The sequence below is a fragment of the Pelophylax lessonae genome (assembly GCF_965119305.1).
Source record: "Pelophylax lessonae genome assembly, chromosome: 10".
NCBI lineage: Eukaryota > Metazoa > Chordata > Amphibia > Anura > Ranidae > Pelophylax > Pelophylax lessonae.
Window position 1 is genome coordinate 10,802,861 of NC_138777.1, and position 21,918 is coordinate 10,824,778.

At 45.9% G+C, this 21,918-nt stretch overlaps 1 protein-coding gene across 1 annotated transcript in view; it reads right to left on the bottom strand.

Annotated features, from left to right (window-relative positions):
- PRMT3 (protein arginine methyltransferase 3) overlaps positions 1–21,918 on the bottom strand; it is a 259,529-nt gene that overhangs the window by 78,408 nt on the left and 159,203 nt on the right. Inside the window, exon 13 of the mRNA XM_082270530.1 lies at positions 10,840–11,027. Within this exon, the coding sequence (XP_082126656.1) occupies positions 10,840–11,027 (188 nt within the window). The remainder of the gene's footprint in view (positions 1–10,839; positions 11,028–21,918) is intronic.

Sequence of the window (21,918 nt, forward strand, 5' to 3'; positions counted from 1 at the left end):
GGGCTCGTTCTAAGGTAAGTATTGCATAATGAGCTAATATGCGATGCATACTAGCTCATTATGTGTTTCTCTTGCAGGATGTAAAAAAAAAAAAAAAATTTTAAACGGGTTTACAACCTCAAAAAAAATGCTGATATTTTTCTGCAGGAATGGTCATGTGCAGCTTCCTTATTGGAGGACTGAGCCAGGAAATACTAATTTGTGGTAACAAATGAACCTAAAAAAAATAATTACAATATGTCAAAACCCCTTCCCTCATAAATGACATATTTCGATAAAAAAAAATCACTCTTAAATGTTAATTGCTCAGCGTTTATTGAACACAGGACGAACATGTTCATCAATAAGTAATTTTTGGCTTAAAGAAATCTGATAATTTAACGGTTCGTGATACTGTGACCTGAACCATGAATGAAACTGGTTTAGGTTTTAAAATTAAGTGCTTTAGATAACTTCAGCATAATTATTGATTTGGTACGTTTATAACACCAGCATATTCTGTAGCATTGTACAAAGTACTTAGATGTATTCATTTTTGCCAACCACTACAGCTCAAAGCAGAACTCCCAAAAAAGGTAAAGATGAATAACGCATTAAACATACAAAACTGAAACCTGTCTTTACTGCAACATTCAGCTTTAATCAAGAGGTTTCCTTGCAATACTTTTTCTACCTCTAGATGTCCTCAGTTTAAAGGCCAGCAGCATTCAATTTACTTTCTCTGAGCCAAGGTCATCCCGGACCAGCCCTCATCCTGTGACTGGATGGTGAAAGGAGAAGCAACACAGTGATGAGCTCATCTCTCTGCTCACTCCTCCTATCAGCATGCTTACTGTTAGCACATGTACGGATTGGCTTATTGTACATGTGCTAACAACAACATGTTTCTTAATCTCCCATTCTGAGCTCTGCTGTACAGGAAATCCAGGTTCACTTTTAATTAATTTTTCTCTGGCAGGTTAGCTTTGCCAACCACTACAACCCAAAGCATCAACCTGAACAAAAAGTAACAGGGCAAAGGTGAATGGCCCATTAACCACTTAAGCCCCGGAAGATTTTACCCCCTTCCTGACCAGGGGGTATTTTACGACTCGGCACTGCGTGACTTTAACTGACAATTGCGCGGTCATGCAATGTGGTACCCAAACGAAATTTACGTCCTTTTTTTCCCACAAACAGAGCTTTCTTTTGGTGGTATTTGATCACCTCTGCACTTTTTATTTTTTGCGATATTAATAAAAAAAAGAGCGAAAATTTTGCAAAAAAATGACATTTTCAACTTTGTCTTTTAAAAAATATCCAATATACTCAATTTATGTATTTTTTTTGGCCAAAATATATTTAACTACATGTCTTTGACAAAAAAAAATTCAATGAGCGTATTTTTATTGGTTTGCGCAAAAGTTAGAGCGTCTACAAACTATGGTGTAAATACTGAAATTTACGCAGCTTTAATTTCTGACTGCCTATCTCATTTCATGAAGTGCTAAAATGGCAGGGCAGTACAAAACCCCCCCAAACTACCACTTTTTGGAAAGTAGACATCCTAAGGAATGTTCTGAGAGGCATGTTGAGCTCATTGAATATTTCATTTTTTTGTCACAGGTGTTTGAAAAATGACTAAAAATTTTTTTTTTTTGATATATTGCTCACACATGCCATGGGTATATGTGTAATTACACCCCAAAATATATTCTGCTGCTTCTCCTGAGTACAGGGATACCACATATGTGGGACTTTTTGGGAGCCTAGCTGTGTACGGGTCCCCAAAATCAAATCACCACCATCAGAATTTCAAAGGGCGTACATTTTTCATTGCATTTTCTCACTACCTCTAACGGTTTAGGAGGCCCTGAAATGTCAAGATACCACAAACCCCCCCCAAATGACCCCATTTTGGAAAGTAGACACCCCAAGCTGTTTGCTGAGAGGCATGGTGAGTCCATGGAATATTTTATATTTTACCACAAGTTTTGGGAAAATTACTATTTTTTTTTTTACACAACGTCACTAAAAGATAAAATTCTCACACATGACATGGGTATAAGTGGAATGACACCCCAAAATACATTCTGCTGCTTCTCCTGAGTATGGGGATGCCCCATGTGTGAGACTTTTTGGGAGCCTAGCTGTGTACAGGACCGCGAAAACCAATCAACACTCTCAGGTTTTCTAATGGCGTAAATTGTGCATGTCACCTCTGCACTACCTGTCACAGTTTCGGAGGCCCTAAAATTCCAAGATAGCACAAACCCCCCCCCAAATGACACCATTTTGGAAAGTAGACACCCCAAGCTATTTGCTGAGAGGCATGGTGAGTCCATGGAATATTTTATATTTTGCCACAAGTTCCGGGAAATATATATATATATATATATATTTTTTTTTTTTTCACAAAGTTGTCAGTAAATGAAATATTGCTCACACATGCCATAGGTATATGTGAAATGACACCCCAAAATACATTCTGCTGCTACTCCTGAGTATAGGGATACCCCATGTGTGAGACTTTTTTGCAGTCTAGCCGAGTACAGGTCCCCGAAAACCAGTCCCCGCTTTCAGGCTTTCCAAGGGCGTAAATTGTTGATTTCACTCCTGACTACCTATCACAGTTTCGGAGGCCCTAAAATTCCAAGATAGCACAAAACCCCCCCAAATGACCCCATTTTGGAAAGTAGACACCCCAAGCTATTTGCTGAGAGGCATGGTGAGTCCATGGAATATTTAATATTTTGCCACAAGTTCCGGGAAATATATATATATATATATATATTTTTTTTTTTTTTTTACACAAAGTTGTCAGTAAATGATATATTGCTCACACATGCCATGGGTATATGTGAACTGACACCCCAAAATACATTCTGCTGCTTCTCCTGAGTACAGGGATACCCCATGTGTGAGACTTTTTTGCAGTCTAGCCGAGTACAGGACCCCGAAAACCAATCATCGCCTTCAGGCTTTCCAAGGGCGTAAATTGTTGATTTCACTCCTGACTACCTATCACAGTTTTGGAGGCCATGAAATGCCAAGACAGCACAAAACCCCCCCAAATGACCCCTTTTCGGAAAGTAGACACCCTGAGCTATTTGCAGAGAGGCATGTTGAGTGTTTTGCAGATCTCACTTTTTGTCACACAGTTTTGGAAATTGAAAAAAGAGGGAAAAAAATGCATTTTCCTGTTTTTTCTTCATTTTCCAAAAAAAATGAGAGCTGCAAAATACTCACCATGCCTCTCAGCAAATAGATTGGAGTGTCTACTTTGCAAAATGGGGTCATTTGGGGGGGTTTTGTGCCATCTTGGCTTTTTATGGACTTCAAAAGTGTGATAGGTAGTAAGCAGTGAGATCAACAATTTACGCCCTTAGAAAGCCAAAAGGTGCGCATTGGTTTTCCGGGTCCTGTACGCGGCTAGACTGGCAAAAAGTCTCACACATGGGGTATCCCTGTACTCAGGAGAAGCAGCAGAATGTATTTTGGGGTGTCATTTCACATATACCCATGGCCTGTGTGAGCATTATATCATTTACTGACAACTTTGTGTAAAAAAAATTAAAAAAAATAAAAAAAAAATTTTCCCTGAAACTTGTGGCAAAATATAAACTATTCCATGGACTCACCATGCTTCTCAGCCAGTAGCTTGGAGTGTCTACTTTGCAAAATGGGGTCATTTGGGGGGGTTTTGTGCTATCTTGAAATTTCAGGGCCTCTGAAACTGTGACAGGTAGTCAGGGGTAAAATCAGCAATTTACGCCATTAGAAAACCTGAAGATGTGGACTGGTTGTCGGGGTTGCGTACACAGCTAGGCTCCCAAAAAGTCTCACACATGGGGTATCCCTGTACTCAGGAGAAGCAAAAGAATGTATTTTGGGGTGTCATTTCACATATTCCCATGGCATGCAGGAGCAATATATCATTTCGTGACAACTTTCTGTAAAAAAACAAAAAATAAAAAAATAATAATAATTTTCTCGAAACTTGTGGCAAAATATAAAATACTCCATGGACTCACCATGCCTCTCAGAAAAAAGCTTTGGGTGTCTACTTTTCAAAAAGGGGTCATTAGGGGGGTGTTTAAACAGTCCCAGCATTTTATGCTCAATCTTAGCCACACATCACCCACTCTTCTAACCACTTGAAAACCAAGGCTTTTCTGTGCCTTTTTGTTTACATGAAAAAAATTTTTTTTTTTACTAGAAAATTACTTTGAACCCCCAAACATTATATATTTTTTTAAAGCAGAGGCCCTATAGAATAAAATGGTGGATGTTGCAAATTTTTTTGTCACACGGTATTTGCGCACAGATTTTCCAAACGCAATTTTTGCAAAAAAAATACATTTTTTTTTAATTTATTGCACAAATACACTATATAATTCCAATTTTTTTGATAAAATTTAAAAGATGATCTTATGCCGAGTTCATAGACACCTAACATGACATGCTTTAAAAATTGGGCATGCCTGCGCAGCGGCAAAAACATACGTACATTTTTAAAAACCTTTAAAAGTCTCTACAGGTTACCACTTTAGACTTACAGAGGAGGTCTACTGCAAGAATTACTGCACTCGATCTGGCGATCGCGGCGATACCTCACATGCATGCTGCAATTGCGGTTTACATATGACACTAGACCACCGCTTGCGTGCGCCATTGCGCGCAAGCACCGGGGGAAAGGGGGGGGGGGCTCAATTTTTTTTTTTTTTTTATCTTTTTTCTTTTGCTTTTTTATGTTATTTTGACACCTTTCCTTTAATTTTTTTTTTTTTTAAATCATTTTTATTGTTATCATAGTGAATTTAAATATCCCCTATGATAGCAATCTGTGGTGACAGGTACTCTTTTTTAAAAAAATTGGGGTATTTTAGACTCTAGATCTCTCCTCTGACCTTAACGCATCTGACCACACCAAAATTGGTGTGATAAAATACTTTCCCAATTTCCCAATGGCCCTGTTTATTTCTGGCGAAACAGAAGTCATAAAATGCTCGTAGCCTCTGGCATCTTAGGCCATAGAGATGATTGGAGCCATTCTCATCTCCAATTTGCTCTATGGTTAGATAACTGAACCACCGGCTGCACTCTCGGGTTAACCGGTGGGACAGGAGAGCCCGAGAAAAACCACGGAAGGCTGCGGAAGGCGGCGGTGGGGGGGGGGGAGGCCCCTCCCACTGCATGTAAAAGCAGTCTAGCGGCCAATTACCTGCTAGGATTGATTTTACATGTAAGCCGACCGCTGGCTGTAAAAAACGATACCAAGATGATGCCTAAATCTGCAGGCATCATCCTGGTATAACCACTCAACGTCCAGCAATGCACCAGTACATTGCTGGTCCTTGTTTGGCATATAGTTTTTTTTTTTTTTCATGCAGCCTGTGGGCTGAACGAAAAAAAAAGAGAACCTATCAGAAATCAGCACAGGAATAATGCGTAGTATTACTCATCATTAACCGCCCAAACAACCACCCACTGAATTTAATGATGGGTATACACGGCACTATCCACGTATACCAAAATAGGATTTTAACTGCAGTGCTGAAATCAGAAAATCACCACAGCTGCTATCAGCAAAGGTATCCATATATGCTGAGCGCAAACACTGTTTGTGTCAGAATATATAAAATCAATGCGTGGTAGCCGACGAGTACCTGCAAGAGAAACAGGTCACAAAAGAATGAAAAAACAAACAAAGGACAATAAAAAAAAAGTACAGTAGGAAGAGTAGAAGGACATATAAAATGACTGACACAACAGTTTTGGGATCCTTTTATTTTTCTTTCTAACTGTTTCTTGATTTGGGAGGGACTGCAATCTTCTGCGATCTTCTCTTCCAGCTTGGGTCTCTAAAAATGTCGATGGACATCCAACATCCTTCGAGACCCTGTGTTTGTGTGCCCTACACTGTGTCGTGCTGTACCCTACGCTAATACTCCACTAGTGTATGGTAGCGCTCGAAACATTCCCCGATGCAGAGACCAGGTTGGTCAGGACATTTGGGACAATAATAACGGGTGTCACGCCTAAATCCGCGCCTGCTACAGACACGACATCTTCTTTGGGGCCATCTTTGGGTAGGGGTACTCGGGAGGACATGTGAAAAATGCCTCTCATGCAGCCGGCTCACTGCATCTGGAAGGGGAAGTTGGGCAGGCATGCCTCCTGGGTACAGGTAGGCAAGGATGATCTCTTCCTGGAATTCCCGGAAAGATCCAGTTCGTCCTGACGCCCTGTATAGGACAAAGGCGTTCAGCATCGCCAATTGAAATAAATAAACAGACACTTTTTTGTACCAGCGTCTGGCTTTACGGGCAACTAAATACGGCGCCAAAAGCTGGTCGTTAAGGTCCACCCCTCCCATATTAAGGTTATATTCGTGGACACAGAGGGGTTTCTCCATAACGCCAGTTGCCGTAGGGATTTGGACTGTCGTGTCTGGGTGAAGGGAGGACAGAACATAAACATCCCGTGTATCCTTCCACTTCACCGCAAGCAATTTGTCCGTTTTCAAGCAGGCTCTCGCCCCCGACTAAGACGGGAATCTACAAGCCGTTGGGGGAAGCCCCGGCGATTAGGTCGCACGGTGCCACATGCGCCAATTTGTAATTCGAGCAGGTGACTAAATAGTGGCACGCTTGTGTAAAAGTTGTCCACGTACAAATGGTACCCCTTTCCGGATAAGGGTGACACCAAGTCCCAAACAATCTTACCGCTGCTCCCTATGTAGTCTGGGCAGTTGGGGGGCTCCACACAGCTATCTTTTCCCTCATAGACCCGGAAACTAACTGTATAGCCTGTGGCCCTGTCACAGAGCTTGTACAGCTTGACCCCGTACTTGGCACGCTTGCTGGGGAGGTACTGTTTCATAGCAAGGCGGCCAGTAAATTTAATCAGGGACTCGTCAACGCAGACAACTTGTTCAGGGGTAAACAAGGCTGCAAACCGCTGATTGAAGTGGTCTAGGAGGGGCCGAATTTTGTGGAGCCGATCGTATGCAGGGTCTCCCCGAGAACGACAGATTTCATTGTCGCTGAAATGCATAAATCGCAGAATTTGCTCATATCTCGCCCTGGACATGGAGGCAGAGTACATGCGCATATGGTGAAGTGGGCTAGTGGACCAATATAGCCGCAATTCACTCTGTTTAGTTATGCCCATGTTGAGGGAAAGGCCCAGAAAGATCTTAAATTCGGAAACCGTTATAGGATTCCAGCCGAATCGTCTGGCAAGGTGCGAATTTGGGTTGGCAGCGATAAATTGTTGAGCATATAAATTTGATTGATCCACAATAGATCTGAAAAGATCTTCCGTGAAGAACAGCTCAAAAAAGTTCAGGGGCGTAAAACCAGCTGTCTCCACGTGGATTCCAGGTTGGGCGGTGAATGGGGGAAGTACTGGCGCTGTAGAATCAGTGGGTTGCCAATTAGGAAATGCCAGCGCATCAGGGAGGGCACTATGGGCTCTACGGGCCTGTCTTCGAATACGCGGTGGCTGCGGGCCACTACTCGTGCTAGCCACCGCACCAGCTTCAACTGCACTTAGGGGACTCGCCACGTCACCAGGTGATACTGCAGTGCTGGTTGTACTAGGTCCAGGGTGTACTAGGCCGCTGGCGCTTGCCAGGTCGCCAGAAAAATGAGCGGCACTAGTACCCACACTCTGCTCCATACGAGCACCCTGCGATTCCTGCATCTCAACAACTTCAGAATGGGGTCGGGTACGCCTGGGTCTAACAGGGACCCATCTGTCGTCGGAGCTATCTGTCAGGGAGCCGCTGCTGTCATCTGGTTCGTATACTGACCCTGATTCTGCCGGTGAGGCTTCCCCATCGCTCTCACCTGACATGGTCATTATACTGTAAATAGCTTCATCACTGTACGAACGTTTAGACATTTTGGTAACTAAATTTACCCGTACAGTGATGCGACTCACAGGTAATAAAAGCACCTGGTTGTCGAAGACTATTTCAAGCGCTACCAAAAAAACTGCTAATGCTAGCAGGGATCAGGCCTGACTCTGCTAACACAGCGGTTTTGTGTCTTGTGTTTTTTTGCAAGTGACAGTAATCTATTGATTACTACACTTGCCTGGGTGAAAGGGTTAAACGCAGGTGCTGGCAGGAATCAGTGCTGATCGTGCAAACACCGCGTTTTGGGAACCTTAAACTATGGGGGCGCTAGTATAGTTCTGATCAGATCAGATATTGATCTGTTCAAACACTATACTAGAAATGGAAGTGTATGTGCGTGCGTGCGTGTGTGTGTGGTAATCAAGGGGTTATTTCTAAACTATGCGCCGGGGATCTGGGGGGGTGGCGGGGACCCTAAACCTCCTTTGGGAAAGAAACTAGCTAGCTAGAGCAACCTCAAGTCACAATGACACTAATACAAAATACAGTAAAAACAGTATATTATGTGTGTATTAGTGCTAATGTGACAGAGGGTGTAGGGGTTAACGGGATGTGATCAGGGGGGGATCAGGGGTTTAAATCTTTATTGGAAGGGACTGGCGGGTATCCTAAGGATAAAAGGAACGGTGGCAAGCGCTAAACCTGGTCACAAGTCACACTTATACGGGTATATAGAAAATGCTATATACTGTATACAGTGTGTTGTGGCAGGGGGTGTAGGGGTGATCAGGGGGGGATCAGGGGATTAAATCTTTATTGGGCGGGTGGGGGGGACCCTAAACCTCCTTGGGACACAAACTTAGTCGCCTGCGCTAATTCTGATCACAATCACACTAATACAAAAATACAAAAACACAGTATATTACGTTTGTATTAGTGCTGATGTGACAGAGGGTGTAGGGGTTAACTAGCGGTGATCAGGGGGGGATCAGGTGGGATCAGGGGCTTAAATCTTTATTAGGGGGGGTGGCGGGTAATTCAAGTGGAAAAGGGGGGGTCGCAAGCGCTAGACCTGACCACAAATCACACTTATACGGGTATATAGGAAAATGCTATATACTGTATACGGTGTGTGTTATGGCAGGGGGTGTAGGGGTGATCAGGGGGGGGTCAGGGGCTTAAATCTTTATTGTGCGGGTGGCGGGGACCCTAAACCTTCTTGGGACAGAAACTTAGTCGCCTGCGCTAATTCTGATCACAATGACACTAATACAAAAATACAATAACACCGTATATTGCGTTTGTATTAGTGCTGATGTGACAGAGGGTGTAGGGGTTAACGGCGGTGATCAGGGGGGGTCAGCGGCGATCAGTGGGTTAAATCTTTATTAGGGAGCTGTGGGGGGTAATTTGAGTGGAAAAGGGGGGGTCGCAAGTGCTACACCTGTTCACAAATCACACGTATACAGGTATATAGGTAACTGCTATATGCTGTATATAGTGTGTGTTGTGTCAGGTGCTGTAGGGGTTAATTGGGGGGGCGATCGGGGGTGAAATGTGCCTATCTAGCTGTGTGTGGGTGTGCTTGGTGCAATACTCACAGTAAGATGTGCTCTCCTCTCACGCTGGATCCAAAAAGACCGTTGGGAGGGGAGGGCACATCTCCTCTAAGCCTGTGTTTACATTTCACAGGCTTAGAGTGACATTTGATTGGGTAGGACCGATCAACAGGTCCAGACCAAAAATGATTGGCCTGGACCTGATGACTGATCGGTTCTGAACCCAATCGAGTCATCGGCGGCGGCGGCGGGGCGCGGGAGCGCGCACAGGGCCGGCAAAAAGTGCTGACGTAGGCCTACGTCAGTTTGCCTGGCCGGGGCTGAGCGCCGACGTAGATCGTCGTGCGCCGGTCGGGAAGTGGTTAAACATACAAAACTGAAACCTGCTTTTGCTGCATCATTCAGCTTTAATCAAGAGGTTTCCTTGTGATACTTTTTTTTTTTGCCTCTAGATGTCCTCAATCTTTTGGCCGAGGTCATCCCGGGCAAGCCCCCAGCCTGTGACTGGACAGTGAATGGAGAAGCAGCACAATGATGAGCTCATCTCCCTGTCACTCTGCTCTCCCCTCTTATCAGCATGCTTCTCATCAGCACATAAATTGATTGGCACCTTATGCGACTTCTTCCACGCACATTCCAGCACTGGACAAGAAATAATAAAACTGACTTTTGCTACAATATTCAGCATCAATCCAGAGATTTTCCCTGTAGGATTTTTTTCTGCCTCTAGAGGTCCTCAGTCCAATGGCCAGCAGCATTCAACCCACTTTCTCCGAGCCAAGGTCATCCCGGGCAAGCCCCCAGCCTGTGACTGGACAGTGAATGGAGAAGCAGCACAATGATGAGCTCATCTCCCTGTCACTCTGCTCTCCCCTCTTATCAGCATGCTTCTTGTCAGCACATAAATTGATTGGCACCTTATGTGACTTCTTCCACGCACATTCCAGCACTGGACAAGAAATAATAAAACTGACTTTTGCTACAATATTCAGCATCAATCCAGAGATTTTCCCCGTAGTATTTTTTTCTGCCTCTAGATGTCCTCAGTCCAATGGCCAGCAGCATTCGACCGATGTCACCTGAGCTGAGATCATCCCGGACCAGCCCCCAACCTGTGACTGGACAGTGAAAGGAGACGCAGCACAGTGAAGAGCTCATCTCTATGCTCTCTTCTCCTATCAGAATGTTTGTCAGCACATGCACTGATTGGCTCATTGTACTATTTCTTCCTTTCCTATTCGGAGTTCTGTTGTACAAGGACTGTAAGAGGCCGACCCAGGTCACATTCAGGCGCTTACTTTCTTGTATTTAAAATATTTACTGATGTATTACCTTTTTATTTTGCCACTTTTATATCTGCCTAGAGTTCAGCTTGTATCTAAAGACTAGGGAGACAACACACTCCATGAATAAAGTAAAATTATCAATTGTTACCTTTATAATAAATGGTTTGGAAATGACGGTGTCCGGGTTCACAACCTCTACTACAGTCTCTGGTAAGACGGCTTTCTTCATGCACGACATGTTAAATCCATAGACGTCATCCCAGAAGGCCAGTTTCCCAGCATGCCTCTCCGGATCACACAATGCCACCAGGCTGATGGTACAATGGTCTGGGTACACTGAAAGAGACAGAATCTATTATAGTTACCAATGCAGGAGAGGGATATATATTTTTTTATATATATATATATATATATATATATATATATATATATATATACACATACACACACACACAACTTGTCCCTGAAGCTGATGTGGTGAAAGCAGAAAAAATGGTCATTGCAGTTTGTGTATGGGGCTGCCAAGCCGCAGACCTGTCAGGGTGCCCATGCTGACCCGTGTCCACAGCCAAAAGCCCTGACAATGGGCATGTGAACATCAGAATTGGACCACAGGGCAATAGTTACATAGTTTGTGAGGTTGAAAAAAGACATCAGTTTATCCAGTTCAACCTATGATGTGTGTGTCTGTTTGCTGTTAACTGTACATTGTATACCCCTGCTCCCTGCTGATACGACTGCTTGTGGAAGAGAATTCCACATCCTTACCGCTCTTACAGTGAAGAGTCGGGTCGCCAGTACAGTATTTGTACATTGATATCCTATCCCCCCTCAATTGTCTCTTCTCCAGAGAGAATAAGTTCAGTGCTTGTAGTCTTTCCTCATAGCTGATGCCCTCCATTCCCCTAATTATTTTTGTTGCCCTTCTCTGGACTTTCTCCAGTCCCAGCACATCCTTCCTGAGGACCGGTGCCCAGAACTGGACAGCATACTCCAGATGCGGCCGGACCAGAGTCTTGTAGAGTGGGAGAATAATCTCTTTATTTCTGGAGTGAATCCCCTTTTTTATACATCCCAGTATTCTGTTGGCTTTGCTTGCAGCGGCTTGGAATTGCATGCCACTGCCAAGCCTGTTGTCCACTAGGACCCCCAGGTCCTTTTCCATCTTAGATTCACCCAGAGGTTTCCCCCCTAGTGAGTAGCTTGCTTCCGTGTTTCTGACGCTCAAGTGCATTACTTTACATTTCTCAACATTAAACCTCATGTGCCATGTAGTTGCCCACCCCGTTATTTTGTTCAGGTCCGCTTGTAAGGTTTCCACATCCTGCATAGAAGATATTGGCATGCTTAGTTTAGTATCATCCGCAAATAACGAGATTGTGCAAGATTGTGCAATGGAAGAAGGTGGCCTGGTCTGAAGAATCACATTTTCCTTTACATCATCTGGATGGCCGGGTGTGTGTGCGTCACTTACCTGGGGAGGAGATAGCACTGGGATGCAGTATGGGAAGAAGACAACCCAACGGGCAATGTTCTGCTGGGAAACCTTGGGTCCCGCCATTCATGGGGATGTTACTAGACACGTATCACCTACCTAAACATTATTACTGACCAAGTACATCCTTTAATTAAAACAATATTCCCTGATGGCAGTGGCCTCTTTCAGCAGGATAATGCACCCTGCCACACTGCAAAAATGGTTCAAGAATGGTTTGAGGAACACAACGACGGAGTTTGAGGTGTTAATTTGGCCTCTAAATTCTCCAGAACTCAATCCAATCGAGCATCTGTGGGATGTGCTGGAAAAACAAGTCCAATCCATGGAGGCCCCACCTCCCAACTTAAAGGACTTAAAGGATCTGTTATGGTGCCAGATACCACAGCATACCTACAGAGATCTGGTGGAGTCCATGCCTAGACGGGTCAGGGCTGTTTTGGTGGCAAAATGGGGACCTACTCAACATTAGGTGGGGGGGGGGGGTCATAAACTTTCCGCTGATCTGTTTGCGTGTATGTTAAAAAAAAAAAAAAAAAAAGTGGATATATATATATATATATATATATATATATATATATATGTGTGTAGCACCCTCCTTTCCTAGGTGTTAGGAAAAAGCGTTATTATGCTCCATCTGCTTATCAGGGGAGCCTGATCTGTTAGTCATGCCTGTTGTGTGTCCAGGTGTGAGTCACCTGGTCTGAGGGAGTGTCCCCACTGTATCCAATAGGGAAGCCTGTTGGACAGTGGAGGAAACCTGGCCAGTGGCAAATGGGCTTTTGTGGCAGTCCCAGTGGGAGGGCACCACCGCAGTGCATCCTGGAATTGACCATAAAAGCTGAGGGCACATGAGACAAAGTGTCTTTGGCGGGAAGCAGAGTCCCAGGAGGAGGATGACGGCTGTCTCTCCTCCTGCTGTTTGAGGAAGGTGGTCACAGGCAGTCGGCCTAGTGAGCCAGGTGTGGCGCTGAGCCTAAAGGATCCTGGAAAGCTGACGGTGGAGCTGCAGGCAGAGTCACCTGGGAAAAACAGTGTCCGTGAGTACCAGGGGGCTTGCCAAGGGGTCCGCCCAGGAAGGGGGACCACTCTAGTGAAGTCAGAGGATAGAAGGTCAGCTCACATTGTATGCAAGAGTAAAGGGGGTGCCAAGTAGAACCCTGAAGAGTAGAGGTAAAGGGGGTGCCAATTAGAACCCTAAAGAGTAGGGGTAAAGGGGGTGCCAACTAGAACCCTAAAGAGTAGGGGTAAAGGGGGTGCCAAGCGGGGCCCTGAAGAGTAATTCACTATACAGTTCGCTTATCAAACACTTCACCTCAGTGGCGAGGAAAAGCAGCGGCCGTGCCACACTCAGCATAGTTAGAAGTCCTAAAATTGTGCACAGTTCATTCAGTTGGAGTATCCCACTCATCTCTTCTCCTATCCTAGTTCTAATAAAATACCAAAAAAAACAAATCCCCTGGACTGTTTACTGACTGAGCCAAAGAAAGTGCTAAGAAAATACAAGTTGTTGCTATGGGTAACCCAGGGGAATCCGCATCCAGCAGCTCCCACGGTAGTAGTGCTATATATATTTTATTTATTTTTTTTGGGGGGGGGAATCATTTTTAGAAATGCATGAAAATTAGAGCAAATACAAAGATTTTTGCGTGTCTGAGCCAAATATCGCTTCTTAATGGACTTTTCTTTTAAGGGTGCATTCACATCAAACCACTAAAACAGTGATGTTCAACTTTTAAGGTGCGTCGAAAAAAAAAATGAAAAAAATAAGTTTTGCCTTTAGTGTCACTTTAATTGTGGGGGAACCCCCCCAGCGTGTGCAGATGAACGCAGATCTCCCAGAGCCCATGTAACGTCAGATGCTCTGGGTTTGCAATGTTAATCTGCCCTAGGCAAGAATGGAGGAAGCTCTGTTACAAAGCACAAAAACCGGCCAGAAAAACTATTAAAAAAAAAATAAAAATTAAATCGAATTGTGGGGAAGGAAAAGGGGAGGAGCCAGGTGCAAATACCCTGTTTTATTGGGTAAAGGTCTGCTTTAACGTGTGTTGTGGTGCACTGTAATGGGTCGTATTGTTTTTCAGTGCAGCGTGTTCCATAATCACAAACTGCACACTGATGCAAGCCATTGGATACAATGGTTTTTAGCATGTTCAGGTTTCATTGAAAGCAGCCCAACGCACACACGGCGTGAATCACACGTACGTTTCCATCCACATACAACCAGAAAAACTTCCAGTGTAGACGTGCGATGATGCCGCGCACGTAATGGAACCCGCAGCTTGAATATAAAGACGAACGCTGCGGATTTATACTAGAGTCGGTTATTAGGCGTATTTTGTCTTTTCCGCCTCGCCTTGCTGAACGTTTTTACGACGATTCATTTCAGAAACAATCAGCAAATTCAAATGCGGCAATAAAGGATCTTTATGGAGCAGAAAATACAAATATCTCCGAGTGTGACCTACACCGAGCGCAGACGGCCCGCGCCTTTCACCACCTAAATCTTCCCGGTAACGTGGGACTCTCTGTGTGTCTGTAGAGACTGTTTGAGGATCAATCCACATTCAACGGAACTCCAGACAAAAACGTCTGCTTTGGATTTGGATACGGTACATCCAAACCCAATTACTAAAATCTCATATAATCCTAAACATGCCAATTCAATAGTCATCTTATTACCAATTGCCCTCCGGAAGATTTAGCCCCCTTCATGATCAGGCCATTTTTTGCTATATGGCACTTCGTTATTTTTTTTTTCTTCTTCTTTTCAATATGTTTAATGAATATCGTAATAAAAAGGAAATACAGATAAGACCAGGTTCACACTACTCCGACTTGGGACGCGACTTGTGCAACCTCAAGTCGCCCCAAGTCGCTTGTCATTACAAATTCAATGTAAATGAATGAGTGCCGTCTTAATATGCACTACTGAAGTCGCTCCAACTTCAGAAAAGGTTCCTGTACTACTTGAAGGCGACCTCTATCCAACTTGTGCACATAGACTTCAATGGGAGTCGCCTCTAAGTCCGATCCTTATCTATTTTCAAGCGACTTGTGATCCGACTTTCCAGGAAGAAGAAAAAGATTACTCAGGCATTCCCCACAGAAAAAGTCGCCTCTCATTTAAGTCTCTTCAAAAGTCTCTTCAAAGTCGTGCTAAAAAGTCGCTCCTTCATGGGGCGACTTTCTGGTCACGGTATTGTGTATCGGCTCTAAATTAGCCTGCAAGGCCCAAAGGTGTAAATAAACAAGTACAATACAAATAGTCAAAACCCTTTAGAGTGGTTTGTGTAATTATTATATGGAGACAGAGAGAGCATAATTCAAAACTAAACGTATGACCACAACAAGTAGCAAAAGCTTCTTACACCCTCTAATCCCATTGTCGTAGAAGGCTCAGGAGATCCCGGGCTAGGGGAAGGGAGGATTGCCAGGGTTCCTCCAACCTGGGAGTCAGGCACACCACCCCCATGGGATCAAACTGTTGATATGGAGACCCCATCAAGGGTGTCTGGAGACCCGAAAGGCTTCCCCCCCCACCGAACCTTGTCTAGAGCCACCGGTCAATTGTCAAAGCTAGGGTCATTTGTATGGTACAGTGAGGGAGAAGAGAATTCAAAGAACCACTCTTGTTTCTAAAAATAAAAACCTTGTGTTTGGCTATCAAAATATACGAAAATGAGAGGGGGGAAAAAAAAAAAAAAAGTCCCCTTTGGAAACAAGTGTTCAACCTTCTGAGCACTCCATATGGTAGCATGAGGAGCAGAAAAAGGATTTCACAATTGGAGGAAAAAGAATAGATGAAGAGTAAAGAGAGATGAAATGGGGGAGAGGCCAAGTGGTTTTTAGAGAAAGAAAAGTCAAAGAGCAAGGGGAGGGGAAGTAGGTCTGCCAGGAGGGTCCTTTTGGGGGAATGCCATGCTCGGGTACAAGGGTACTCCAACATAAAAGCGCCCAAGGTTCCCAGACTGCTTCAAACCTTTGCACTCTATCCTGAAGTTCAGCAACAAGTTGTTCCTGGGACGTGATTCAGGAGATTTTCCGCTTTGTTGCTGATATTGAGACCGAGGGCTTCTTCCAAGCTCTGGCTATCGTAACTTTAGCACCCAAAAACATAAAGATCAAGGTTTGAGTATGTTTAGAAAAGAAAAGTCAAAGAGCCAAGGGAGGGGAAGTAGGTCTGCTGGGAGGGTCCTTTTGGGGGAATGCCATGCTCGGGTACAAGGGTACTCCAATATAAAAGCGCCCAAGGTTCCCAGACTGCTTCAAACCTTTGCACTCTATCCTGAAGTTCAGCAACAAGTTGTTCCTGGGACGTGATTCAGGAGATTTTCCGCTTTGTTGCTGATATTGAGACCGAGGGCTTCTTCCAAGCTCTGTCTATCGTAATTTTAGCACCCAAAAACATAAAGATCAAAGTTTGAGTATGCTTAGGGGTTTTATCTACCCTGTGATTAAAGAGGGCTATAATGGGATCCTGAGGAACAACCCCAGGCTCTTTCCGTATTAGGTGGAGAAATTTGTTCCAATAGCCTCTAATATGGAGGCAAGACCACCATGTGTGAAACATGGAGCCAACTAGATTACACCCTCTGAAGCACAAGGGAGAAGCATCTGGGTAGATCCTGGCTAATCCGACAGGGACATAATACCATCTAGTGAGAATTTTAACATTCGCTTCTATTAGAGATATGTCCATGATACCTTTGTAGGAGCGTTGGAGTGACTGGAACCACTCGCCCGGGTCCCACTGTATATCCAAATCAGATTCCCGGGACTGAGCATAGGATGGTTTATCAGCCTCGTCAGCCAGGGCAGAATAGATTGTAGAGATGCCTCCCCTCTGATCCATAACTTTTAAACATGAAACATAACACCATTGTTTATAGGTTGTAAGTTTGGTGGGGGTCAGGATTGTCTAGCCAGATGTGAAATCTGGGACAGTCTAAATTTCTCAATGGGAGGCATTTCGAGTTTACTCATGCAGTATCCGAGAGAAATGGGACCCATTAAGTCAAAGAATTGTCCTATTTTGAAGAGTCCTTTGTTGAGCCACCAACGAAAGTCTTGTATATTCAAATCCAGGGGGAAAGGGGTTATTGAACAGGTGGGAGAGTGGTTTGGTACTAGAGATTAAAGAAGCTTGTTTATATAGAGCATCATCACACAATGCCAGGGAGTGAGAGGGGGTGGGAGTGAGGACTGTGGGTCTCCGTTTAGGACTACAGAGCAGAAAGTCTATAGTGTGCAGGAGAACTGCCTGTCTTTCCATAGCAATCCAATCAGGTTTGGGACCCCTAGAGTATATTGTGGAGGTCTAAGCTGAATGCGCAGCCTGATAGTACCACCATAAATTGGGTAGGCCCAGCCCCCTCCTTGACTTTTCACTCGGTAGAGGACTTCTTTAGGGCAGTGGTAACCCTTCCTCCCCCAGACAAAGCGGATGATTTTTGATTGAAATTTGAGAAGTAGCATTTCTTTATCGGGATGGGGAGGGACCTGAAGAGGTACAGAAGACGTGGTAGAAGAGCCATCTTCATCTTTCATCTTCAGAAAATGATGATGAGAAGCAGTGGGCCTTGTTCCGATCCGAGAAATTTAAGCGAAATTAAAATGACCATCCGTATGTTATGTCCTTTTGAGCAAGAACTTGATAGAGGGGTTTCAGAGAGGTGTCGTCTTTGTATGGTAAAGGGGGAGAGGTCCGCAAAGACCTGGACCCGATGTCCCTGAATAGTGAGCCCATCTGAATTCCTGGACAGTTTCACCACCTCTTCCTTGACAGAGTAAAAATGGGGGTTTAACTATAATGTCTCTCGGTAGACCATCAGATCGCATTGGTTGCAGGGCTCTGTGCACTCTGTCCAATTCCAAGCGGTGTTCTGGGATGTCTGGAATTAAGTCCTTGATGAAGGAACCAATTGCATGGTTAACTTCTTTCTCTGATTCAGGGAGTCCTCTGACTCTGAAGTTGTATCATCTTGAACAATTTTCAAGGTCATCCCTTTTGGACAATGCAGTTTCCAACTAATCCTGGATATGCTGTATTCTGGAAGTGTTTTGGTTAATTCTGGCCCCCATTGCACTGTTAGAGGCACAATGGGGGCTCTACAACAGGCTCTAGGACTTTGCCAGGGGCTGAAGGCCATTTCAAGAAGCTGAACAGCACTGGGGCACACTGTAAGGTTTGGGGCACAAGAGGGGTAAAGGTTCTATTACAGGCTGTGGGGCACTTCCAGGCACTTTTGAAGGCTGAGGGCACAACGTGGGGCTGAAGGCTCTGTAAAAGGCTGAGGGGCACTTTCAGGGGCACTGTTGAAGGCTGGAGTCACAATGGGGGGCTGAAGGCTCTGCAGAAGACTGTTGGGGAACTTTCAGGGGCACTGTTGAAGACTGGGGGCTCTTTAACAGGCTGTGGGGCACTTACAGGGGCTTGAAGGCACTATTGAAGGCTGGGGGCACAATAGGTTGCTGAAGACTCTGCCACAGGCTGTAGGAGACTTCCAGGGGCTGAGAGACATTTCAAGAAGCTGGGGGACACTGTGGCACACTGTTTGGGGTTGAAGGCACAATGAGGGGCTAAAGGCTCTGCAACAGTCTGTAGGGCAGCACTTCCAGAGCCTTGGGGGCACTGTTCAAGGCTGGGCACAATGGGGGGGCTGAAGGCTCTGCAACAGGCTGTGGAGCACTTCCAGGGATTTGGGGGCACTGTGGATCAACTGTGAGAGAAAGGATCTATGGAGGAGCTGGGGGCTCAATGGGGGGGGGGGGCTCTGCAGCAGGCTGGAAGGCACTGCCAGGGGCTCTGTAAGAAGCTGAGAAGCACTGTGGGAGGTTGGGGGACACTGTAGGAAGGTTGGGGTATAATGAGGGGGTGAAGGCTCTGCAACAGACTGTGGGGCACTTCCAGGGGCTGGGGGGCACTATTAGAGGCACAATAGAGGCTGAAGGCCCTTCAACAGGCTCTAAGACTCTGTCAGGGGCTGAAGGGCATTTCAAGGAGCTGGGTGGCACTGTGGCACACTGTTTGAGGTTGAAGACACAATGAGGGGCTAAAGGCTCTGCAACAGTCTGTAAGACACTTCCAGAGCCTTGGGGGCACATTGGGGGGCTGAAGGCTCTGCAACAGGCTGTGGAGCACTTCCAGGGGTTTGGGGGCAGTGTGGAAGGTTGGGGGGCACAGTGGAATACTATTGGAGGTTGAGGACACAATGAGGAGCTGAAGGCTCCCTAGCAGGTTGGGGGGCACTGCCGGGGGGCTGGGTGGCAGAGGGAGGTTGAAGAAGACTGTTGGAGCTGAGGGCTCTCAGGGGAACAAGGGGCACTGAAGGAGGGGGTGAGGGGCACTGCTGGCCACTATGGGAAGTTGGGTGCTGGAAGGAACTATGGGTGCTTAGGGGATCTGCAGCTGACAGGTTCGGGGGCACTGCCGGGGGCTGGATGGCATAGAGGGAGGTTGAAGAAGACTGTTAGGCCTGAGGACTCTCAGGGGGAACAAGGGGCATTGAAGGAGGTTGAGGGGCACTGCTGGCCACTATGGGAAGTTGGGTGCTGGAAGGCACTCTTGGAGCTTAGGGGATCTGTAGCTGAATAGATACCTGGGAGGGAGGCGGTGGCCCGGTGGTTGAGAACTATGGCTAGCTTAAGGGTTACAATCAACTTCAGGCTGACCAAAACGAATATGAGATCCTACCTAAATCAATCACACCAATCTGTATCTAATCAGGACAGCCCTAGTACTACATAGTGGATAGGTAGCAGATCAAAAGGAGATTGTATAATCAGATTGTGTGGTGACCCTTAAGCATAGTACACATGATAAGATTATCGGACGAATGATCATCCGTTTTTTTTTCCATGCTAGTCTCCATACCGAATGCAAATAAGTTACTAAAGTACGAAAATTCTCATACGACAGAACAAAAAGTTCAGAAGTGATGTAATGTGTTTGTATTGTATTTTCGGGCGAAAACGATCTCGTAAAATGTTCGTGTTTGTCCCTTCGGAAATTTTCAGGCGAAAGCTGTGTACGAACGATCATATTATCGTACAATCGCGTCAGAAGCAGAATTTTGTGTCTGGTTTTCTCATTGTGTGTACGAGGCTTTAGAACTGAGCATGCCGTTGACTTCGATTTATGGCACGTCACTTCCGAGCTCAGTCCACACCACGGCTGCCTGACGCTGGCCCTGTAATACAATTACAACGTCCTCCTTGACCAGCGGATGAAAAAAAAAAAAAAAAAAGATGAATAATTATTTCCCTTCGCAGGTAAAATTAACAAAATGCTGATTGGACAGAAAGCGCGGCTCACGGCCTATCTGGAGATTCATGGCTTTGACATCTGTGTCCTTCTCGATTCAGCGCTCCGCGATCATTTGTCACCGGTAACAATTGTGGCAGAGGGAGCCCCAGGATGCCGGCCTTCCTTCCCGGGGAAGGTGTCACAAATCTCACACCATACAGAGGCCAAGAGGATGGGAAACCCAATGCCGGAAAACAGGCCTGCCGAGCCCAGACTCACCTCGACACATTTATACAATGTAACACATACATGGGGAATGGGCATTTACCATGCGGAATATTTCCTTAAAGTGGTCCAGTCATCGGATATTTTTATTTATATTAAATGCTTTCTGAGTAATGTGTCATTCCAGGCACTGTTGAAGGCTGGGGACAAAATGGGGGGCTGAAGGCTCTACAGGAGTCTGTGGCGCACTTGCAATGAGTTGGGGGCACTGTTGGAGTTTGGGGGGCACAATGGAGTGGCTGAAAACTCTGCAACCGTCTGTGGGGCATTTCAAGAAGCTGGGCGGCACTGTGCCACACTGTTTGAGGCTGAGGGTACAATAAGGGGGCTAAAGCATCTGCAACAGGCTGTAGGGCACTTCCAGGGGTTTGGGGGGGCTGATAATTTTGCAACAGGCTGTGGTGCACTTCCAGGGGCTTCAAGGGCACTGTGGGAGGTTGGGGACACAATGAGGGGTTGAAGGCTCTGTAGCAGGTTGGAGGGCACTGGCGTGGGGCTGTGTGGCACTGTGGGACATTGATGGAGGTTGAGGGCACAATGGTGGGGGGGGGGCTAAAGGCTCTGCAGAATGTTGGGGGGCACCGCCAGGGGCTGGGTGGCACTGTGAGAGGTTGGGGGATCCTGCGGGACACTGTTGGAGGTTGAGGACACAATGAAGGGTTGAAGGCTCTGCAGCATGTTGGGGGGCACTGCCAGTGGCTGGGCGGCACTGTGAGAGGTTGGGGGACCCTGCGGGAAACTGTTGGAGGTTGAGGCCACAATGAGGGGTAGAAGGCTCTGTAGCAGGTTGGGGGCACTGCTAGGGGCTGGGTGTTACTGTAGGACATTAATGGAGGTTGAGGACAAAATGAGGGGCTAAAGGCTTGCAGCAGGTTGAGGGGCACTGCTGGGGGCTGTGTGGCAATGTGGGAGATTGGGGGACCCTGATGTGTGCTGTTGGAGGTTAAGGACACAATGAGGGGTTGAAGGCTCTGTAGCAGGTTGGGGGCACCTCCGGGGCTGGGTGGCACAGTGGGAGACTTAATGGAGGTTGAGGGCAAAATGAGGGGGCTAAAGGCTCTGCATCAGGTTGGGGGGCACTGCTGGGGGCTGTGTGGCACTGTGGGAGGTTGGGGGACCCTGCGGGACACTGTTGGAGGTTGAGGACACAGTTAGGGGTTAAAGACTCTGTAGCAGGTTGGGGGTACCTCTGGGGGCTG